Consider the following 21,404-nt stretch of genomic DNA (forward strand, 5'->3'; position numbering starts at 1 on the left):
TTCTCACTCTCTGTTCCTCTCACACGTTGATGCTATTCATATTATCCCCCCCCCCCTTTCTCTTACACACTCTGGCTCTCGTTCCTCCCCTCCTCTTGCAGGGTCTTTGTATTTCACACACCATCTCTATGCTTTAGTGGGATTCTCTCTCACGTAAAAACACACTCAAACACACACTTCTCTGCTTGGTGTGGTGCATTCAAACATAAATATGCACACACACACACACACACACACACACACACACACACACACACACACACACACACACACACACACACACACACACACACACACACACACACACACTCTGACTGATTGCTGATCAATGCGTTGATGACCTCATGCACATTAAAGTGTCAGTAAGAGGCAGGTGGGCAGAGCCTTGCTGTCAATCATCGGTCACATCCCACACTAACAGCCCCTCCCACCACATAGGCCTATACCTCACAGTACGTGGAAGTTACCCAGGGTCAGATACTCTTACATCTCTCTTGTAGTTGAGGTTAGAGTTAGTGGTCAAGAAATCTGATATTAGATCTGTGTTTTTTTTGTTGTTAGATTAACTTAGAATCCAATACTGTCCAAAATATATTGTTTTAAAACTACTACCACATGGATATCCCTGTACACATACTGGACACGGAGCTGTGTTGCCTTCGTATTATGATGTGCAAAATAAAGCAGATTATTTCATTCTGGTTGAAGCAGATGATGTCACAGTGGTTTACACCCCACACCACTTTCTCTCTCTCTCTTCCACAATGCATGGTTTATACCTCTCTCTCTCTCTCTCTCTGTGTGTGTGTACATAGCCCTTTGTACTGGGGCATTATTCGAGTCGTGACTGATACTGCTCCCTATGGTATTCTCCATTCATGCAGCTCTAAAGACCTGTAGCGATCTCTTTCTGGCAGGGCCTCCTTTCGGTTATGACTGTGTTGTGTAGGAGCCCGGAGCAGGATTTGGCAGCTGGCTGTTCTTGCCGTTCAGAGCAGTAGTCATTGCACCAATCTCTATCCACTAGCAGAGCTGGAGTGAGCACATTTTCTCTCTCTCCTTTCCTTTTTGCCTCCTCTTCTCCGATCCCCATTCTCCTCTCTTCTCCTTCTTTCCTGTTTTAGCATAATTGCTGTGCTCACAATGTTCCTTTTGTTAGCCGCTATCAATACCCTCAGACACAACACACGCATGCACACATTCACACCCAGTATGCAGGTTTGCACCGTGGCTTGGGGTTGTTTGCACTTCTATGTACTGTAGCTACTGTACGGATGGATACTCTTTGTGCTATAGCCCTATGACTATGCCACTGCTTCTCTCTCATTTCTCCCTCTCCTCCCTCCCTGTTCCACCTTGGGTATCCATTGGTCCGTGTCGATCGAGAGAGAGAGAGAGAGAGAGAGAGAGAGAGAGAGAGAGAGAGAGAGAGAGAGAGAGAGAGAGAGAGAGAGAGAGAGAGAGAGAGAGAGAGAGAGAGACTTCCCAATGTTTTAGAGATATTACATCAGAACTATTACTTTTACCCCAATAAACCCTGTGTTTTCTGTTTTTGTCTTCTATGATCTATGGATGCTTTTAGTTGATGGCTTCAATCTATTGATTTCTAATTAAAGACTTCTCCACCACTTTGTTTTTCATCCTATTGATTTTTGACGTGCTGATTCAGTGCAGCGATCCCGCGTACGCGCTGCTTACGGCCCAAAGCAATTAAATGTCAGGGCCAGTGATGGTTGTAGGTCTTTCTTCTGCTTTAATATTTACTTGTCCCTCTGAGGTTTTGAAGGATGGATGTGTAGCCAACAGAGACATTTATTTCCCGGATTTTGCGCAGTTGGGTGGGAAACCTTGACATTTGACTGGTGTGAATGTTTGATACGCTTCTGTTCATTCCATTCGAGCCATTACTGTGAGCTGTCCTCCCCTCACCAGCCTCCATTTGACCATATAGGCTACTATAGCGTTATGGCAGTTTTCCCTTCAACTGAGATGTCATTTGCGAGCTCAGTTGAAGCTTTTGGATATCTGTTCTAACCCAGAAGTAAACTTCTCCCTGTCAGAAACCTCTCTGTCAGGTAAAGGCCCAATGTAGTCGTTTTTATATCAAATCATTTCTGGGTAACAATTAAGTACCTTACTGTAATAGATTTCAATTCAAATGTTCTTAACTATTTCTCAAGCAATAATTGTGCTAGGACTGTCTGGGAGTGGTCTGAGTAGGGAGGGGAAAACTGAAAACTAGCTGTTATTGGCAGAGAGGTTTGGAACTCTTTCTTATTGGTCTATTAACCAATTTACCACATGGTGAAAGCCGAAACTCCCACCCATGCAAACCTGCTGATTTAGAAGGTCCTGTGTAGATTGTATTTTCAACCAATTAACTATCAGGAAATAACACTGATCAAATTTCTTCGCACTTTTACATTGTTAGTTTCATCAGCTGTTATCATGCAATATGATACGAAACACAGGGGAAACGGAATTTTGACAACACTGGGCCTTTTAAAAGCCACCGTCATACTTAATGCTTTATAACAATTACAATTCAGAAATTCAATTCTGCCCAGACTGCTGCTATTGGTTCTTCATTTGATCCCTCCCTTGAGACGCCCACACTGGGAAGAGCCAATCACGGCACTCGTCTGTTTTGAATTGTATGACTTTTGATGTCTGTTAAGTGATCAAGGGCATTTGGATTGTAGATAGGGTGCATTCAGAAAGTATTCAGACCCCTTTACATTTTCCACATTTTGTTACGTTACAACCTTATTCTAAAATATATTAAATAAAAAATGTTCCTCATCAATCTACACACAGTACCACATAATGACAAAGTGAAAACAGGTTTTTAGAAATTCCTTATTTACATAAGTATTCAGACCCTTTGCTATGAGACTCGAAATTGAGCTCAGGTGCATCTTGTTTCCACTGATCGTCCTTGAGATGTTTCTACAACTTGATTGGAGTCCACCTGTGGTAAATTCAATTGACATGATTTGGACTGGCAAACACCTGTCAATATAAGGTCCCACAGTTGCCAGTGCATGTCAGAGCAAAAACCAAGCCATGAGATTGAATGAATTGTCCATAGAGCTCCGAGACAGGATTGTGTCAAGTCACAGATCGTGGGAAGGGTACCAAAACATTTCTGCAGCATTGAAGGTCCCCGATAACAGTGTTCTCCATCATTCTTAAACGGAAGAAGTTTGAAACCACCAAGGCTCTTCCTAGAAGAACTGAGCAATCAGGGGAGAAGGGCCTTGGTCAGGGAGGTGACTAAGAACCTGACAGAGCTCCAGAGTTACACTGTGGTGATGGGAGAACATTCCAGAAGGACAACCATCTCTGCAGCCCTCCACTAATGAGGCCTTTATAGTAGAGTGGCTAGACGGAAGCCACTCTTCAGTAAAAGGCACATGACAGCCGCTTGGAGTTTGCCAAAAGGCACCTAAAGGACTCTCAGACCATTCATCTGGTCTAATGAAACCAAGATTGAACTCTTTGGCCTGAATGCCAAGCGTCATGTCGGGAGGAAACTTGGCACCATCCCTTTGGTGAAGCATTTGTGGCAGCATCATGCTGTGGGGATGTTTTTCAGCGGCAGGGACTGGGAGACTAGTCAGGATCGAGGGAAAGATGAACGGAGCAAAGTACAGACAGAGATCCTTGATGAAAACCTACTGCAGAGCACTCAGGACCTTAGACTGGGGCGAAGGTTCCCCTTCCAACCGGATAACGACCCTAAGCACACAGCCAAGACAACGCAGGAGTGGCTTCGGGACAAGTCTCTGAATGTCCTTGAGTGGCCCAGCCAGAGCCCGGACTGAATCCCGGTAGAACATCTCTGGAGAGACCTGAAAATAGCTGTGCAGCGACACTCCCCATCCACCCTGCCAGAACTTGAGAAGATCTGCAGAGAAGAATGTGAAAAGCTTGTAGCGTCATATCCAAGAAGTCTCGAGGCTGTAATCTCTGCCAAAGTTGCTTCAACAAAGTACTGAGTAAAGGGTCTAAATACTTATGTAAATAAGGTATTTCTAAAAACCTGTTTTTTCTTTGTCATTATGGTGTATTGTGTGTAGATTGATGAGGAAAAAAACTATTCAATCAATTTTAGAATAAGCCATGTGAAAAAGGAGTATGAGTACTTTTTGAATGCACTGCAAAGTGGTAGTAGAATACAGTGGTTGGTAGTATATAGTGGTAGTATATAATGGTAGTAGTAGAATACAGTGGTAGGTAGTATATAGTGGTAGTATATAATGGTAGTAGTAGAATACAGTGGTAGGTAGTATATAGTGGTAGTATATAATGGTAGTAGTAGCATATAGTGGTAGTATGCACTGAGTGTACAAAACTCTTTCCATAACCTGGACTGACCAGGCGAATCCAGGTGAAAGCTATGATCCCTTATTGATGTCACTTGATAAATCCACTTCACTCATTGTAGGGGGAGGAGACAGGTTTGTGTCAAGAACTGCAACGCTGCTGGGTTTTTCATGCTCAACAGTTTTCTGTGTGTATCAAGAATGGTCCACCACCCAAAGGACATCGAGCCAACTTGACACAACTGTGGGAAGCATTGGCGTCAACATGGGCCAGCATCCCTGTGGAACGCTTTCGACACCTGGATCCTGAGTGGCGCAGCGGTCTCCGGCACTGTAATCGGGAGTCCCATAGGGCGGCACACAATTGGCCCAGCATCATCCGGGTTAGGGGAGGGTTTGGCCGGGGTAGGGCTGTCATTGTAAATAAGAATTTGTTCTTAACTGACTGGCCTAGTTAAATAAAGGTTCAAATTAAACCTTGTAGAGTCCGTGCACCAAAGAATTGAGGCTGTCCAGAGGTCAAAAGGGTGCGCAACTCAATATTAGGAAGGTGTTCCTAATGTTTTGTACACTCAGTGTATAGTGCTAATAGTATATAGTAGTATTGGCCAGGTTTGGGTTACAGTATATTACATCACACTTATAGCTTAAAATGATTCAGCAGAATAGTGGGTCTAATGTACAGTATCTCAGTGTCCCCTCCCCAACTCAAAAGAAGCTGATGTCATGACCGTGTCCTTACAGTGACGAGAGTGTGTGTCCTTACGGTGTTGTGTGCGCGCCAGCGTGTGCGTGCATGTCCTTACAGTGGGGTGAGGCTGACCGGAGCGTCATGGAGGTGACCGGACTACAAATAGCTCCACTTTACATTTGCATCAGTTATTCCCCATGAGGTGTCAATAAACGCTGTGCCCTGCCTGCCTAGGCCTGGCTGTCTTCTATACTCTAGTCTTAATGCTCTGTCCTCTATACTCTAGTCTTAGTGCTCTGTCCTCTATACTCTAGTCTTAGTGCTCTGTCCTCTATACTCTAGTCTTAATGCTCTGTCCTCTATACTCTAGTCTTAGTGCTCTGTCCTCTATACTCTAGTCTTAGTGCTCTGTCCTCTATACTCTGTTTTATGCTTTTGCCTCAACTGCACACCGGCAGTTGGGTTCGGTCAAGGTGTGTGTGTGTGTGTGTGTGTGTGTGTGTGTGTGTGTGTTATGATTTGGTTAGATTTTTGTCTGTTTGTGTCTCTACACTCTTAGACAAAAAGTGCTATCAAGAACTCAAGGGTTCTTTGCCTGTCCCCATAGGAGAACATTTTGAAGAACCCTTGTTGGTTCAAGGTAGAACCCTTTTGGTTCCAAGTAGAATATTTTTGTAGACCATGTAGAACCCTCGGTGGAAAGGGTTCTTTGCCTGTCCCCATAGGGGAACCCAACATGGTTCTACCTGGAACCAAAAAGGGTTCTCCTATGGGGACAGGCAAAGAACCCTTTTTTTCTAAGAGTGTACTGCGTCTCTTCACATTAAGACTTTCCGTGTGTGTATGTGTGTGCGTGCGTGTGTGTGTTTGTTTTTACCCTGCCTCCACTTCTTACTCATGAACTGTACTTGCGCGTTGTGTTGTCTATTCAGACTGGAGGTGGGGGTGCAGTGCGTTAGTGTTTAGCAGGCTGGGTTGTTTTAGGTAGCAACTGTAGTCTCTCTCGCTCTCTCTCCCCCTTCTTTTTCTCTCTCTCTCTCTCCGACTCAGTGCTACCACTCTGGAGAGTCCCTCCGCAGCTCTGGGGCTGTCTAAGGTCTGGGATATGAATAGAGCGCAGTGCTAATGCACGGCATACTGAAAAAAGGGCTGGAGAGAGAGATGGATGGGGAGAGATGTGCCTCCTATGCACCCCACACTGCCGTAGCACCCTAGGAACATGACAGGACAAGTTCCGCCATACACAGATAGAGGGGATTGTTTCTAGGTATCTTACTGTTACTGTTCAGTTATAAGAATAACTAATGCACATGTGTTTAGATGAGCACACACATGCACGCGCGCGCACACACACACACACACACACACACACACACACACACACACACACACACACACACACACATTCCTTCTCTCTCTCTACGCATCTTTGCCCTGTACTAGGGCTCTGGTCTAGCCCATGTGTTGTGTTGTACTGCAATATTTATACAACTGCAATATTAATCCCATGTTCTTTCTTTGTATACGTAGAGAGCAAAGTTTTCATCTCCTCTGTACTGTGGTGCACAGGAGTGTTGGTGACCAGTCAGTGGCTCGTCAGAACTCTTCATTTGGGACACTTCGGCCAGCTCCAGTGACATGTAGTTGGAAACCCCGCCCCAACTTGTTATTAGACAGCGAGGAGAGAGAAAGTGGAAAGGATAAGAGGAGAGAGTGTCACATAGACAGTGGGTCAGATACTCAGATTCAAACCCATGTCGGCACAGACCGCTGGACCACCCGGGCCACAGGAAACGTACCTTTTTGTTTGTCATTTCATGTTACGGTAACAACATGCATTGTGTTATTGACTAGCTTATCATGACTGTATTGCGGAAGGATAGCTCCAACAGGTAGCCTAGCCGTTAGAGAGGTGAGCCAGCAGCCGGAGGATTGCCAGTTCGAATCCCGGATCTTACGGGAAAGATCTGGTGGAAGTGAGCTGGCAACTGGAGCGTTGCTGGTATCAAATCCTAGATGCCGTTGCCTGCTGTTGTGCCCTTGAGCAAGGCAGTTAATCCCCAACAACAACTGTTCCATGTGTGCCCAGTGTGGCAACCCCCCCTGCTCTTACCTCTCCAGCCTGTATATGCATGTGTCTTTTGGAGGGGTTGGGATAAAGCAGAAGTTACATTTCGGCTGGACCTTGTGTACAATTGACAAATAAAGCAATCTGAAAGTACCAATAGAAGTAGATAGCTGTGTGTTCTCTAGAGCTGTTCACATTCAGTAAGTGATGAGTTTAGGTTCATGGAACACCCTTCTCTATGACAGTGCACCCTAGATGACCAGTATTCACACAGTTAGGGTGCACTTAAACCCCGCGTCTCTCTTGCCACATCTCTTGACTCTCTCTCTCTCTAGTCTAACCTGATTCCCCCCTCTCTCTCTCTCTCTCTCTGTCTCGCTCTCGGTTTCCCTCCCCCTCAGGGATGTTAGATCTGTGCTGTGCTGTATGATCTGACTGTGATGACTTGTGAGCGGGGCTCGTCTTCATACAGCCTAATTGATGCGAATAGTCTGTTGTGATCTGATGTCTCAAGCTCTCTTTCTCTCCCCCCTTTACACCTCACTACCTCTTCTTCTTCTCCTCCTACCCTTCTCTCGTCACTCCTCCTTTCCTGCCACCTCTCTTTTCCTTTATCCTGTATCTCTCTCTCTCTCTCTCTCTCTCTCATCTATCTTTCTCTCTCTCCTTCTTTCACTCTGCCTATTTTTCTGTCTCCCCCTCTCGTTCACTCGCTCTCTCTGTCCCTCCCTCTCTCGCAATTTCTTTCTTTCTTTTTCTTTCTTTCTTTCTTTCTTTCTTTCTTTCTTTCTTTCTTTCTTTCTTTCTTTCTTTCTTTCTTTCTTTCTTTCTTTCTTTCTTTCTTTCTTTCTTTCTTTCTTTCTTTCTTTCCCCCACTCTCTTTCTTTCTTTCCCCCACTCTCTCTCTTTTTCTCTCCCCCCTTTTATCAGTACTCTGAAGTTTTTAACTGAGAGACCATTAATGAGAATGTTGTTAATATCCACTTTTATGTGTTATTTTATGCACAAGCAGACCTGTGTGTGGGTGTAGGTGTGCGTGTGCGGGTGCGCACGCGTGTTTGTGTGTGCATGCGCGCATGTTTGTGTATGAACTTCTTGATCCCGAGACCACTTAGTTGCTTTCAAGAAGCCATGAAGGCTTGTATTTTTGTTAAAAGGCATTTTTTTAGGGGTGAACACCAGATTGCCTAATGGCCAGTGTGCATGTCAGCGAACTGTTTCCAAGCACATGTATTATTCAAACTAAACAATGGAAGGGTTAGAGAGGAGAGAGGGAAGAGAGGGAGGAATGAGAGGAGTAAGACAGAAAGAAAGGAGTAAATCAAGGTGGAGGCACTAAGAGATAAAAAGGAGAGATAGAGTTACCATGACGAGGGAAGAGAGAACAATAAAAGAAATGGGAAGAGAGGAAGAGATGGCCGTCCTACTTTAAACAAACAACTTTGAAGCTCATTACTTTTTCTTTATAAATGATTTGTGAAGCATCTATGGAGGCTTAAAGGTTTTATGAAGGGTTCTTAAAGTTTTTCTTCGATTAAAGTGAGCCAGAGATGGCAAAACAGAAAGGAAAATCAGTGTGAGAAGGAGAGGAAGAGGAGGAGAGGAAGAGGAGGAGAGGAAGAGAAGGATATGAGAGGAGGAGGAGAAGAATAGAGGAGGAGAGGAAGCTATAGGAGATCTGTGACATTGAGGAGGCATTAATGAAAATTAGGTCACTGACTTGAGTGAGCGGTGAGTGAGGGAGAGGGCTAGATTGGAGGGGAAAGGAGAGAAAAGAAAAGAGCGAGAGATTAACTTTGAGGGAGTAGAGAAAGAGCGAGACAGAGGGAGGGAGGGAGGGAGGGCAAAACAGAGAGCGCTATGGGGATGATGATGAAGCCTGTGCTTGTTTCAGATTTAGATTTGAAATAGTTTAGATAATAATGTGTGTAAAATTAGACATTCGGGTTAGGCTTGGGCGGTATACCGTATATAACATATACCGGGGTATTTGGAAATAGTCACGGGATGTTTTTTTCAATACCGTTGAAACTATTTCTTAGAAGTTTTTTTTATACATTTGAATATTTGTAGCTACTTTTTAAGTAAATACCTGCAGTCAACTTGTGCAATACAGTCGGGGATAAGCACATTGCGTTCTTCATTTCACCGGTCACATTATTTTTCATTATGAAGCTTAGCGGTAGTCCCCAGTCACATGGTGTTTGTTTACAAGCACACAGCGATGAGAGACCGGAGCCTTGTGAGTCACTCACTGTTGTGCAGTAAGCGCCAGGTGATCTAGTTACGGTATGGAATTCACAGCTAAATGTTTGCCAGCTAGATACAGTATCTTAATAGTTATAAGTTAACTGTCTAAAATGTGCTAAATTCTCTGCCGTTGTGCATTTGGTTTGCTAATTTAGTAGCTAGTGGTGAGCTTCTTGCAAAATTAAGCTTCTCTTGGTAACAGTAGAGTGTAGAGAATCCCCTCCTGTAACAAGAGCCTTGCTGTCTAATATTTGTTTTGTGTGTGCAGCAAACTGTGAGTAGCATTTTTGTGTTAATTGTATAACTTTATGGGCTGGGATGTCTGTCCTGCAAGTAGTTTTGTCTGAGACTGTATGAAAGGTTTGCAATGTGCTCTTTAGCATTTAGCTAGCATTCGCTATGGGAATTTACTTGTACTTGTTAGCATTGCTAAACTTCGGATTACTTGTGTTCAGTGCCAGTATTACGGAATATCCTGCAATGGTACAAGGTTAGTATGAAGCACAGGAGGTTGGTGGCACCTTAATTAGGAAGAATGGTGGAATGGTATCAAACACTTGGTCTCCAGGTGTTTGATGCCATGCCATTTGCTTCGTTCCGGCCATTATTATGATCCATTTTCTCCTCAGCAGCCTCATGTGGTATGAAGGTATGACAATCTGGATACCACCCAAACCTGATAAGGGGTGTCTTAGAAAGGATCACATTGTCTTTTTCAAATACTCCTAGCTGTCTCACCTCTCCTGATAAGGTCTTTCTCAGCAGTTAGTGATTTTAATATGATTTAAATCAATAACTGTTTAGAAACACCACCGTCATGTCCATTGACAAACCTAAGACCTTTCAAATGTCATTTCTAATTCTTAAGTATTCCTGCTGGTCACTTTTCCAGGCAGACAGATCTACTGAGATCACACATTTATCTCTAAGACGTAACCACTGTAAATAATCACTTATTTAGGAAAACAACAATTTATTCATCAGTGCCACCTTCATCTTATGTTTTAATTTAATTCCTACTCTCTCTTAGACATCGGTCCAGTCATTTCTCTCTCTCTCGCTCTCTCTCTCTCTCTCTGTGTGTTCTCTTCCCCCTCCTTCTCTACGCTGCTGCAATGTCGAGGGTTTTCATATTGGTGCAGTGTTTAAAGATGTCCTCAGACCATTGCAGTGTTCAGTATGCTGCTCAGATCATCATTCATAATGCTATGTGTTTAGTACTAAAGCACTGTTTCGGAAGTCATATTATAGGATGATATGTCTGTCTGTCATAGTGTGCTGTCTGTATGGAGATGTGCTCTGTATTCTGATTTGGAAACAGAAGACGTTTGTCTGTGTGTGTCTCTGGGTCTGTCTGTGTATGTGACTGACTGACAGACTCACTGCTTGTGTGCGTGTGTGTGTGAGCGCGCGTGCGTGTGTGTGTGCGTGTGTGTTAGAGCTCAGAACAATATAGCCTTGAAGACAACCCCATTACTTCAGTGTGACTGAAAACCCACTACTAGGTGTTCTCCTCCCAGCACTACCCTCGGCACTGTCACGTTTACATCCGGGTGAGGTAGACCAGGGCTGTGTCTGAAATGGAACCCTGTTCCCTATGTAGTGCACTACTTTTAACCAGGGCCCATGCATCCCCATTCTCCACCCCAAGTGCGCATGTGCACACTTCCCTGCATGCATTTAAAAGCATTGGATTGGTGTAAGCATTGGCTGGAGGGGTTTCCACCATTTTAAAACCCATACACTTCAGGAGAAGGGTGGAGGTAGAGATTTTGCCATCCCTCTGACTTGACCTTTACCAGAAGGGCTGTCTGCCTGTCCATCAGTAGGTGTGTTGTTAGTCTGACTGGGTCCCACATGGCACCATATTCCCTATATAGTGCACTACCTTTGACAGGACCCTGCACCCTATTCCCCTACATAGTGCACTACTTTTGACCAGAGCCTTACGAGTCCTGGTCAACAGTAATGCACTGTGTAGAGAATAGGATGCCATTTGGAACACAGACGTACTGTATCATCTCAGGGACTCCCTGGGGAGCTTTCAGGCACTTTAAGACGCGATGTGCTTAATGAACCTACAGGGTTCGTTCAGCACACTCTCCTCCTGTGTCACGTCCTGACCCTAGTAAGATGTCATTTTCTATAGTAAAGTAGGTCAGGGCGTGTTTTGGGTTTTCTATGTTTTCTATTTCTATGTTTAAATTCTAGTTTGTCTATTTCTATGTTGGGGTTGTTTGGGTTGATCTCCAATTGGAGGCAGCTGATCCTCGTTGCCTCTGATTGGAGATCATATTTAAGTAGGGGTTTTTCTTCCTGGTTTTTGTGGGTAGTTGTTTTCCGTTTTGCCAAGTGTACCTGATGGAACTGTTGGCTGTCGTTTTGTTGTTTTTTGTTTGTGTTATCATTAAAGTAAATATGAGCACTCTACACGCCGCGCCTTGGTCCCCTTTATACGACCCATGTTACATCCTGTGTCTGAAAATATCACTAGCCATCAAATCCTTGCTTCCTTTATCATTGTTTCGTCCGTTCTTCGCCTCCCTCTCAAAGCTTATTTGAGGAGGTCAGAGGGGCGGGACCTTCGATCCGTTCCTCCAATGAGGGGAAGGTGAAGAATTGAGGGAATAAAGATGGAGGAAACAAGGACTGAGGAAGTAAGGATTTGACAGCACAGTCATGGACTCAAGGTTAGGAGGATAGTAGGAGCCTGTGAGCTACTAGAAGAGGGGAACATCTCACCCTGTAACTGCAAGGGCCAGGGGAATGGCAGGATTTTGCTCCAGCCAAGGTTACATACACACATACTCACGCCATCTATCATAAAACATGCATGTCAAGGGAGGGAACCGTTAAATGTTTAATAAAGCAACAGAAAGAGAAAGATCCAATGGAAAGAGAAGCGAGATTTGCACACACAGACGAAAAAAAAAAGTGTCCCCAAAAGTGGAGCTTGAGTGCTTTAGGATGGCGAGGCAGGTGACATCACAGGCGATGGGCGGCGGTGTCTCTAGTCGGCACGGAAACGGGTCTCCTCATCATCAGCGTTTCCAGGCCACAGTGAGATGAGATGGGGCTCGTTAAATTAGTTCATGTTAATAGGCTGGGGGAATTAAGCAGTTCTCCCAGGAGTATCCAGACCACTCATTTGGGCTGTGTTTTTTTATTTTATTCATCTGTTATGAGAAGATTGACCCGGCTGCTGCTATTTGAGACGCATCCTCAAAGACATCTATAATATAATGTACTGTATTAAGGGTATATATACACTGGAGCCACTTGTCATTTTGGGCTGGGTTGGTTTGATATTCATAATGTCGGTCGAGCATGTGTAGGTTTTTGTATTTTTGGAAATTAGAGGGATTTTGTTGTGCGTGTGTGTGTGTACCTGTATGTTTTAAGTTTGTGTAGTATGAAATGCAAGCTCCCTATCCAGATGTACGTGTTTCTCTCTATACTGAGATCTGAGCAGGCATTTTGCAAGACGACTGTACTCTGCAGCCAGGGCTCTGGAAGGACCCCGATACGTTCAGGCAGCTTACTGCATAGACCGGAGAGAGAGGGAAGGGGAGAGAGAGACAGAGGAGGAGTGTGGAGGTATGGTAGAGCTAAAGATCTAGAAGTAGAGAAAGAGAGAGAGAGAGAGGGATTTTTGTGAGAAAGAAAGGGGAGGAGGAAGAGGATAGCGAGGGAACAGAGAGGGGAGGGTAACACTGCAGAGGGGGAAACAGCAGCAGCACCACACACACGTATATAAGTGACTGTAATGACGTGTTACATAAAGGGAATTCATTGGGTGGCAGAGAGAGAGGCATATAGAGACAGAGGCAGAGAAATTTAAAAAAGAGGCAGAGGCAGAGAAAGAGGCTAGGCAATATGGCCTAAAAACAAAATCAAACTAATGGGCGATTCACAAAATGTATATCTTGATTTTTAAAACGTTTTTCTCTAAATAAGCGTTGTTGTACAATTAAAGGTAAAACACACTGCATTTTAAACAGTGAGCAATACTTTAATGAATTCAAGGCTTGTGAAAGTATACATTGGCTACTTAGGCCTTCCACAATAATAAGACCCACTAATAATGTCATTATTTTATCAAAATAGTTTAACAGTCTATGAAAATGCCCTTTTTGTTACAAATTCTTACCAGAACCATGCCTAATGCACATTCACAAATAATGATCAACTTGTTGTTGCAGGCATTATAGAAAATTAACACAGGTCTCATAAACACAGGTCTCATAAAAAATCTCTCAAGCACAAGCCCACATGCTAGTGAGTAGCCAGCTAATCTTTAGATTTAACGTCTAGCCAACGTGGATCTATTTGCTAACTAACAAGGTAGAACAGTTGAATTATGAACACACCATTCTGTCCATCTTCCCACTGTTTGAACAGCATGCCAGCCTGTCCACTTTGTTCTTAAGTTTTTGTTTTTGCATCATTTACTTTTGGTTTTGTACACCAGCTTCAAACAGCTTAAAATGCTATATTTTTTATTAATCAAAAATATATTTCACAGCTGTTTAGATGGTACAATGATTCTCTACACTATACTTGCTTGTTTTGTCACATAAACTGAAATTAGGCAAACTATTAGAATGTCAGCAACCAAGAAATGGCGGAGCGATTTCTGCATAATGCATCTTTAAAGTTTTCCTCTATTATAGTAAAATAATGTGTTTTGCTGTCCTTATGAGCGATTCTGTTGGACCAAACCGCAAATGCAAATGGCGAGTAGAAACCGCATGTTGTCAGAGAGGAAGAAGTTATTTTTCCTATTTGTTGTTCTTAGTGGCAGGTGGAGGAGTTTGGTGTTTGTGTGTAATTTGGAAGGTGCACAGTCACAGCAGAAGGAGTGAGACAAAAAAGACAACACGAGAACAAGTGGACATAAACCCCCATAGAAAAATACCGGCATTTGGAATATCGTGCTAAAACATACATTTGAATGAATCAAAGGAATTCAATATATCGCTGAGAGATAGTTGAGGCTGGGTTGCGGATTGGTTAGGTTGAGGCTTGGTTGAGGTAGTTTGGGTTGAGGTTGGGTTATGTTGAGTTGAAGCTGGGTTGAGGTTGGGTTAGGCTGGGTTGAGTTTAGGTTGGTTGTGTGAGAAAGAGTGAGGTTCCGTGCGCCTGAGATGAACAGATACTGTTGAGCTCCCGAGTGGCGCAGCAGTCTAAGGCACTGCATCTGAGTTCCTGGTTCGAATCCAGGCTGCATCACATCCGGCCGTGATTGGGAGTCCCATAGGGCGGCGCACAATTGGCCCTGCGTCGTCCGGGTTTGGCCGGGGTAGGCCGCCATTGTAAATAAGAATTTGTTCTTAACTGATTTGCCTAGTTAAATAAAGGTTTAATTAAAAATACTATTGATCCAGAGGGGCCGATAGGAGAAAAGGCCTGGTGCTTTAAACAGGCATGCCGGCTCAATCAATAGACATTTATCTATGTGAGAGTGAACATGACATCTCTGTTTTCTTAAGGGTGGCCGCGCATTGCCCACAGCGTCGTAACTCACTAACCCCCATCTCTCTCTTTCTCTCCCTCGCTCTCTTCATCTCCCTCTTCCTCGTTCCACCACTCTCTGTCTCTACTGTACAGTCACACTCCATCTTGAACCCCATCTTCCACCGTTTTCTACCTCCGCCTCTCTTTTCCTCTAGCTCTCTCCCTCCCTCTTCCTGTCTCAGTGCAGCTTCAATGAGATTGCAGCAGAATGCCCATACTGTATTAGCTGCATCTCTCTCTCATTTATGGTCTGTTGTTCATGGTGTCTGGCGCCACCTATCTTCCGTCTCTTATCAGAAGCACAGGTCTGAATGCACACCACAGTACCACTGCAATGACCCAAAACGCAGCACAGCCACCCTTCACTATATATATATAGCTACCCATCAGAGAACATTAATTTAGCTTTCAGCTAATTACTGTTTATTTACATTCACTGTCAGCTGATAGGCCAAAGCTATGGGTCTATTCTCGTTGACGAGAATTTCGAGAGATTCTAGGAGGTATCTATTCTCGAGAGACATTACTGTAGTATTGCGTATTTCTCACGTCTGGAATGCAACCTCAGCGCGACACTCGTTCTACAGTTGCCCCCCTCTAAACAGGGGAGTGTAAACATAATTATCCTTGAGCCCAACATGCATATAGTTAAAATACTAATAGCAGAGCAATGTTTTTGAAACAGCTGAAATGTACAGACATTTTCATATTTTAAACTCGTTTTATTTAGTGTTCACCTGATATTGCCTTAACCTGTTATATTAAAAGCTTTAAAAAAAGGGAAGCTCGACGGTGTTGACTTACATGATATTAAGAAAAATGAACTTTTATTTTCGTATGAGAGGGGTGAACGTTCATGTTTGATATGCTAACATTACTAAGGAGCCAAGGACCTTACATGTTGTTTTTAAAGGTGAATCAGCACTGGAAGCCAAAACAGGCTAACACTCCCATCTCAATTGCGGTACGGTTCTAGAAACAAATCTCTCTACTCTTACATCAAATCAAAAATAATTTCACAAATGAAAAATACACACTGGTTTTGACAGTTGCAGCAGACGGTATTGTTCAGTGACAACACGTTTGTGGCGTCCAGCTTCTGTTGACACAAGGTGTTCGGAGACGCGGATAAATAATTAGCACAGGTAGTCTCCACTCTTTCTTCCGTCTGTTTTTCGTAAACATGCGCTGTAACATGGACATATGACTGTGTAATTGAACTTATTTTTTATTTTTTATTATTTCTCGCTGATATGAAGTATACGTTACTTTTGTTTCCAAAACCGTACTACAAGCGATGCATGTTCATTTTTAGAGGAAGCGCCGGACCTCATAAAGCAGTTACCGTCTGTGAATGGGGTATTAGCTAGCTAGCTGTGTTATTGTCTTGCAAACTACATTTAATGTGTGTACAAACGAGAAAATAACGCCTTTAATTGTCTGCACATGCGTGTGAATTTTAGCATTTTTCAAGAGTGTAATATGGTTTGGTTGCATTATTCAAGAGCGTATGTAGAACGTTTTAGCCACAAAGTCATAAAATCGGAATTTAAACCTAACCCACATGGCTAACCCTAATGGCTAATCTTAAATAACCCTAGCCTTAACCACACTGCTAACCCTAATGGCTAATTTTAAATAACCCTAGCCTTAACCACACTGCTAACCCTAATGCCTAAACCCTAACCTTAAATGAAGACCAAAAAGCACATTTTTTGTTTTCATAAATGTTTACAATATAGCAGCTCAGTTAAAACAATTTGGGTAATCTATATATCCATAGCTCGGCCCAATTCCTTTTTTTTGAAGATCAAAGAGTATTAAATCAATTGGAATGACAGAAAATCTGACAGTCTGTCTTTTTTTTTTATGTAAAGATATAGCCTAATTGTATTGTTATCTGTAGTAGAAGCCTACATCCATATATGGCCAGCTATGTAAACTCTTAACATTGATTTATGCTGCAATAATGTTCAATTGGTAATAGAAGAAGACAAACATTTATAATGCCTCGTAAGCAGGTTTACATTTACGAGTCTTGTCCTTGAGGCAGAACTGAGTGATTTCAGCTAATTTTGTGTGCCATCATATTGGTCTCTGACTTGTGGTCAGACTCGCTCAGGCGGAACAAACAGAAATGTTCACCAAAGCTGATTTGAATGTCATTGAAAAAACAGAAAGGTGTCAAATCTATTTTGCGCAAACGTCTTTTCTGAATGTAAAAGTAATCCTAGAAGTAACCATCTAGTTTTTCAAAAGTATCTGTGATCGGATTACAATATTTTTGCTGGTAACATAACGAATTGCGGTCAGAGTTCTTTTTAGTAATCCATGTAATCCGTTACTCCCCAATCCTAACTGCATGGTTGCTATGTGGTTTGTTCAGTTGACCTGTTGAGTTCATCAGAGTTTCTGTGTAATTGTTGGCGTTAGACCTAAAACTGTGTCAAACAGATCTATTTGTGCAACTGGGAACCATTGGTGTTTTTTTTTTTGCAGTTTAGGTTAACCTCTGTTGCTGCATGTTTTCTGTGATACCGTATGTGAATGACATTCATCTGTAAATCCATGTGATCCTTTGGGTTAGGCTTCGGTGAGAATTCAATGAGCCCAAGAAACATAATCCTGTAACTGGCAACTAAGTAAACAAACGTGAACCTAACCATCTTTCTCTCTCTTTCCCTCTCTCTTCTCCTCCAGTACTGTGCGTTCCTCTCCCTTCTGTTCATCCTCATCTCCATCACCACCTTCTGCTTGGAGACGCACGAGGCCTTCAACACCATCTACAACAAAACAGAAAACGTGACGGTGGACAATGTGACGCGTCAGGAGATCGTCTACGAGGTGGTGACCGACGGCTGGCTCACCTATGTGGAGGGAACGTGCGTCATCTGGTTCACCATTGAGGTCATGATGCGCGTGATCTTCTGCCCCTGCAAGAAGGAGTTCTTCAGTAGCACCCTCAATATCATTGACTTTATTGCCATTATGCCCTTCTACCTGGAGGTGGCGCTGAGCGGTCTGGATTCCAAAGCCGCCAAAGACGTGTTGGGCTTCCTGCGAGTGGTGCGCTTCGTCAGGATCCTGCGTATCTTCAAGTTGACGCGTCACTTCGTGGGCCTGCGGGTGCTGGGCCACACGCTTCGCGCCAGTACCAACGAGTTCCTCCTCCTCATCATCTTCCTCGCCCTCGGAGTGCTCATCTTCGCCACCATGATCTACTACGCTGAGCGCATCGGCGCCGACCCTGACGACCCTACGGCCGCCAAACACACAAACTTCAAGAACATCCCCATTGGCTTCTGGTGGGCTGTGGTCACCATGACCACTCTGGGCTACGGGGACATGTACCCCGAGACGTGGTCGGGGATGCTGGTGGGCGCGCTGTGCGCCCTGGCGGGGGTGCTGACCATCGCCATGCCTGTGCCCGTCATCGTCAACAACTTTGGCATGTACTACTCACTGGCCATGGCCAAGCAGAAGCTGCCCAAGAGGAAGGGCAAGCACATCCCTCGGCCCACCATGCCGGGCTCGCCCAACTACTGCAAGCCAGACGCCCTGGCCATGGCCACCGCCGGGCCGGGTATGGTGGGCTCAGGCAGCCTGGGGGGAGGGGACTGCCCTCTGGCCCAGGAGGAGATCATCGAGATCAACAGGACAGGTGAGTAGATCAGGGGAGGGAGGTGAGGGATGGAGGAAGGGGAGGAGAGGCGTGTGTGTGAGGATGCAGTATATTTGGAATCTGTCTAGAGTGACTGACTGCTGGTGACCTGCAGCATCCCTCACACTAATATTACAATATTATGATCAAATTACCCCGATCACTCTCTCTACATGATGTGGTGTCTCGGCTTATCTCTGAGTCACATATAACTAACCCAATGTACCAAAACATATAACCCATGTCTGAATCACTGTACTGTAGTTAAGGTACTGGAACAGTATTAAATAGCACTCTGTCAGATTATGGTTCCCAACCATCACAATCCTCCCTTTCTACCATGACCGCATGTGTGGGTATGTGGTGTGTGTGTGTGTGTGTTTCCATCCCTCTCCAGTATGTAGAGTTAACCCGATTAGAGAGTGTGGGGAGAAATGAAGTGGATCTGTAACCATGTTAAATAGGGAAGCTGAGGCCACACACACACAAGCTGATGAAGTCAGATAGACACCGTAACTCTGTATTGAGCAGGGTGATCCCATAATCTAACCCCCCCCAGCCAGCCCTCCATCCTTCTCTCTCTGCTGGGGAGCTCTCAACACGTCGGCTTTAACGTTTATAAATATTTGGTTGGGAAGATTGGCCTGTCAAAACGCTGTTTGACAGTGGACAGAAAAGCAATTAAACTTGAAGAGTAGAGCGGGGTGTTGATGGGTGGAGGGTTGGGGGGGGTGGATTGAGAGAAGGATTAGTTATGACAAGAGAGAAGTTGAGAAGCATGTAAAATGGCATTAGAGAGGGCCCCTCAATTTACACATGTAGGCTACTCAGAGCCTGACACACACATGTGCACACACACACACACACTAGGGATGGGCACGAGTACTCAAGTACTGGAATCTGTGTTTGTACTCAATTAAATATTAAGTACTCAAAAATGTTCAAATGAAACTATTTAGCAGGTTACATTTAAAAGCGCTGACAACATGTCTGTCAGATGTGAGTATGTCAAGGGCAGTGAATGTTAAAGTTGTGTATCAGAACAACCAGTCATTGTAACAACCGATGGCATACCACAAGCTTTTTTTTTTGCCTTCAGCCATGTTTAACGCAGACATGCCAGTACAGTACATTTTGTTTTCATGAGAGTACTCGAACACAGACATTGCTTCATATTACCTATCCCTAAAACACGCACTTGTGCGGACACACACACACACACACACACACTGTGTTCCCATAGACTTCCAATCCTTGAGCCAATGACTATCCATTTAAAAGCGCATCTTATATATAAAATATCACATCACATTTTTTGTAGTGGTGGCAGAAATGTAGCAGCGGTGGGCCACTGCTGCTAAATGAATATAGGGGAAACACTGCACACACACACACTTACATTTGTACATCATATAGGCCTATTTCCCTCTTGCACTAGCCCCCCCCCCCCCCACACACACACTAGTAATAAATAGACTTTGTGTGTGTGTGTGTGTGTGTGTGTGTGTATACATACATGCCAGTCCCGATCAGCTGGTGAGTTCACACAGCCGAAAGAGCTCCTTCTGTCAGCACAGCTTACAGCCCAGGAGACAAGTGTAGCGCAGCTAGTAGTCCTGTGTAGCTCAGTTGGTAGAGCATGGCTGCTTGCAACGCTAGGATTGTGGGTTCAATTCCCACGGGGGACCAGTACCAAAAAATATGAAAATGTATGCACTCACTACTGTAAGTCTGCTAAATGACTAAAATCTAAATAAGGGAGAGGAGAGAGGATTGGTGCGGAGAAGAGGTTGCTACAAAACGTAACAAATACGATAAGAGCAGAGAGGTTTTGACCCTGATTTCTTATCTACATTTCAATCGCAGTTTTTCTGTTTTGCTTTCTTTTACTCCATCTAGGCTCAGTCTGTTTGAAAGTTGTAGGGTCAGTTTCCGGGAAACAGATTAAGCCTAGTCCTAGACTAAAAAAACTATTTAAATTAAGAATTTCTATTGAACATGCAGTTTAGTCCTGGGATCTTTTATTTCAGCTCGTAAGGCATGGTACCAACACTTTACATTTGTACAATCAAGATGGCGGCAGGGCAGCGTCGCTAAGCGTGTTGTCACACTTTGTTTGTGTCAAGTGTTACAAGTTTTTATTACTTAGAGAGTTGTCGTCAAACAAGTGGCAAAATCTAAAATCCTACAGGATCAAAGCAATCAACGTGTTAAAATCGCTAGTTAACCAAGCAGTGACATCTCCCGGTTTCTACATGAAAGCCGAGAGAGGATACATACGACGGTCAGGTTTTTCATCTGTTTTCCGGCAGTCTACCGGAGTCTTCTGACTCCTTTCCAGCCTCGCTGTGCTGTGTGGTGGAAGCCGGAGGTCGGTATCAACGCTGTGACATAACGTCTAGATGCGCTGGGCTTCCTAGCCCAGGATATACCTGCTGGGTGGACTCGCCACCGGTGATTGGCTGGTCTACTGGGCTCACTGCTGCCTCACTGTGCGGTAGCCTACTGCAAGGCGACTGAACGCATTGACCATATCCACACACTGGGTGAAATCCCTGTCAGCACATTCCGGCAGCAGCTGTTGAACCCGCTAGCATTGTAAAATGCTGACCAGACCGCTCGCGTGCATGTTGATTTTTGTCCACCCACACCAGACGCGATCAGGACACGCAGGTTGAAATATCAAAACGAACTCTGATCCAACTATATTAATTTGGGGACAGGTCGAAAAGCATTAAGCTTGCTTTTGCTAGCAAATTTGTCCAAACACACAAACTCTCCTTCAGGCTTCTTGTTTTTTGGACTTTATATGGCGGTTGGTAACCAACTTTAAGGTACATTACCACCACCAACTGGGCTGGAGTGTGGACCTCAGTTCATCTTTCGATT

At 44.1% G+C, this 21,404-nt stretch overlaps 1 protein-coding gene across 4 annotated transcripts in view; it reads left to right on the top strand.

Annotated features, from left to right (window-relative positions):
- The window catches only part of LOC106600760 (voltage-gated potassium channel KCNC1), a 93,042-nt gene that overhangs the window by 23,137 nt on the left and 48,501 nt on the right, over positions 1 to 21,404 (top strand). For all 4 annotated transcript variants that reach the window (XM_082973592.1, XM_014192375.3, XM_014192368.3 and 1 more), the window contains exon 2: positions 17,555 to 18,515. In XM_082973592.1, the coding sequence (XP_082829718.1) occupies positions 17,555 to 18,515 (961 nt within the window). The remainder of the gene's footprint in view (positions 1 to 17,554; positions 18,516 to 21,404) is intronic.

The sequence above is a fragment of the Salmo salar genome, chromosome 03 (assembly GCF_965601325.2).
Source record: "Salmo salar chromosome 03, fSalSal1, whole genome shotgun sequence".
NCBI classification, from domain to species: Eukaryota; Metazoa; Chordata; class Actinopteri; order Salmoniformes; family Salmonidae; genus Salmo; species Salmo salar.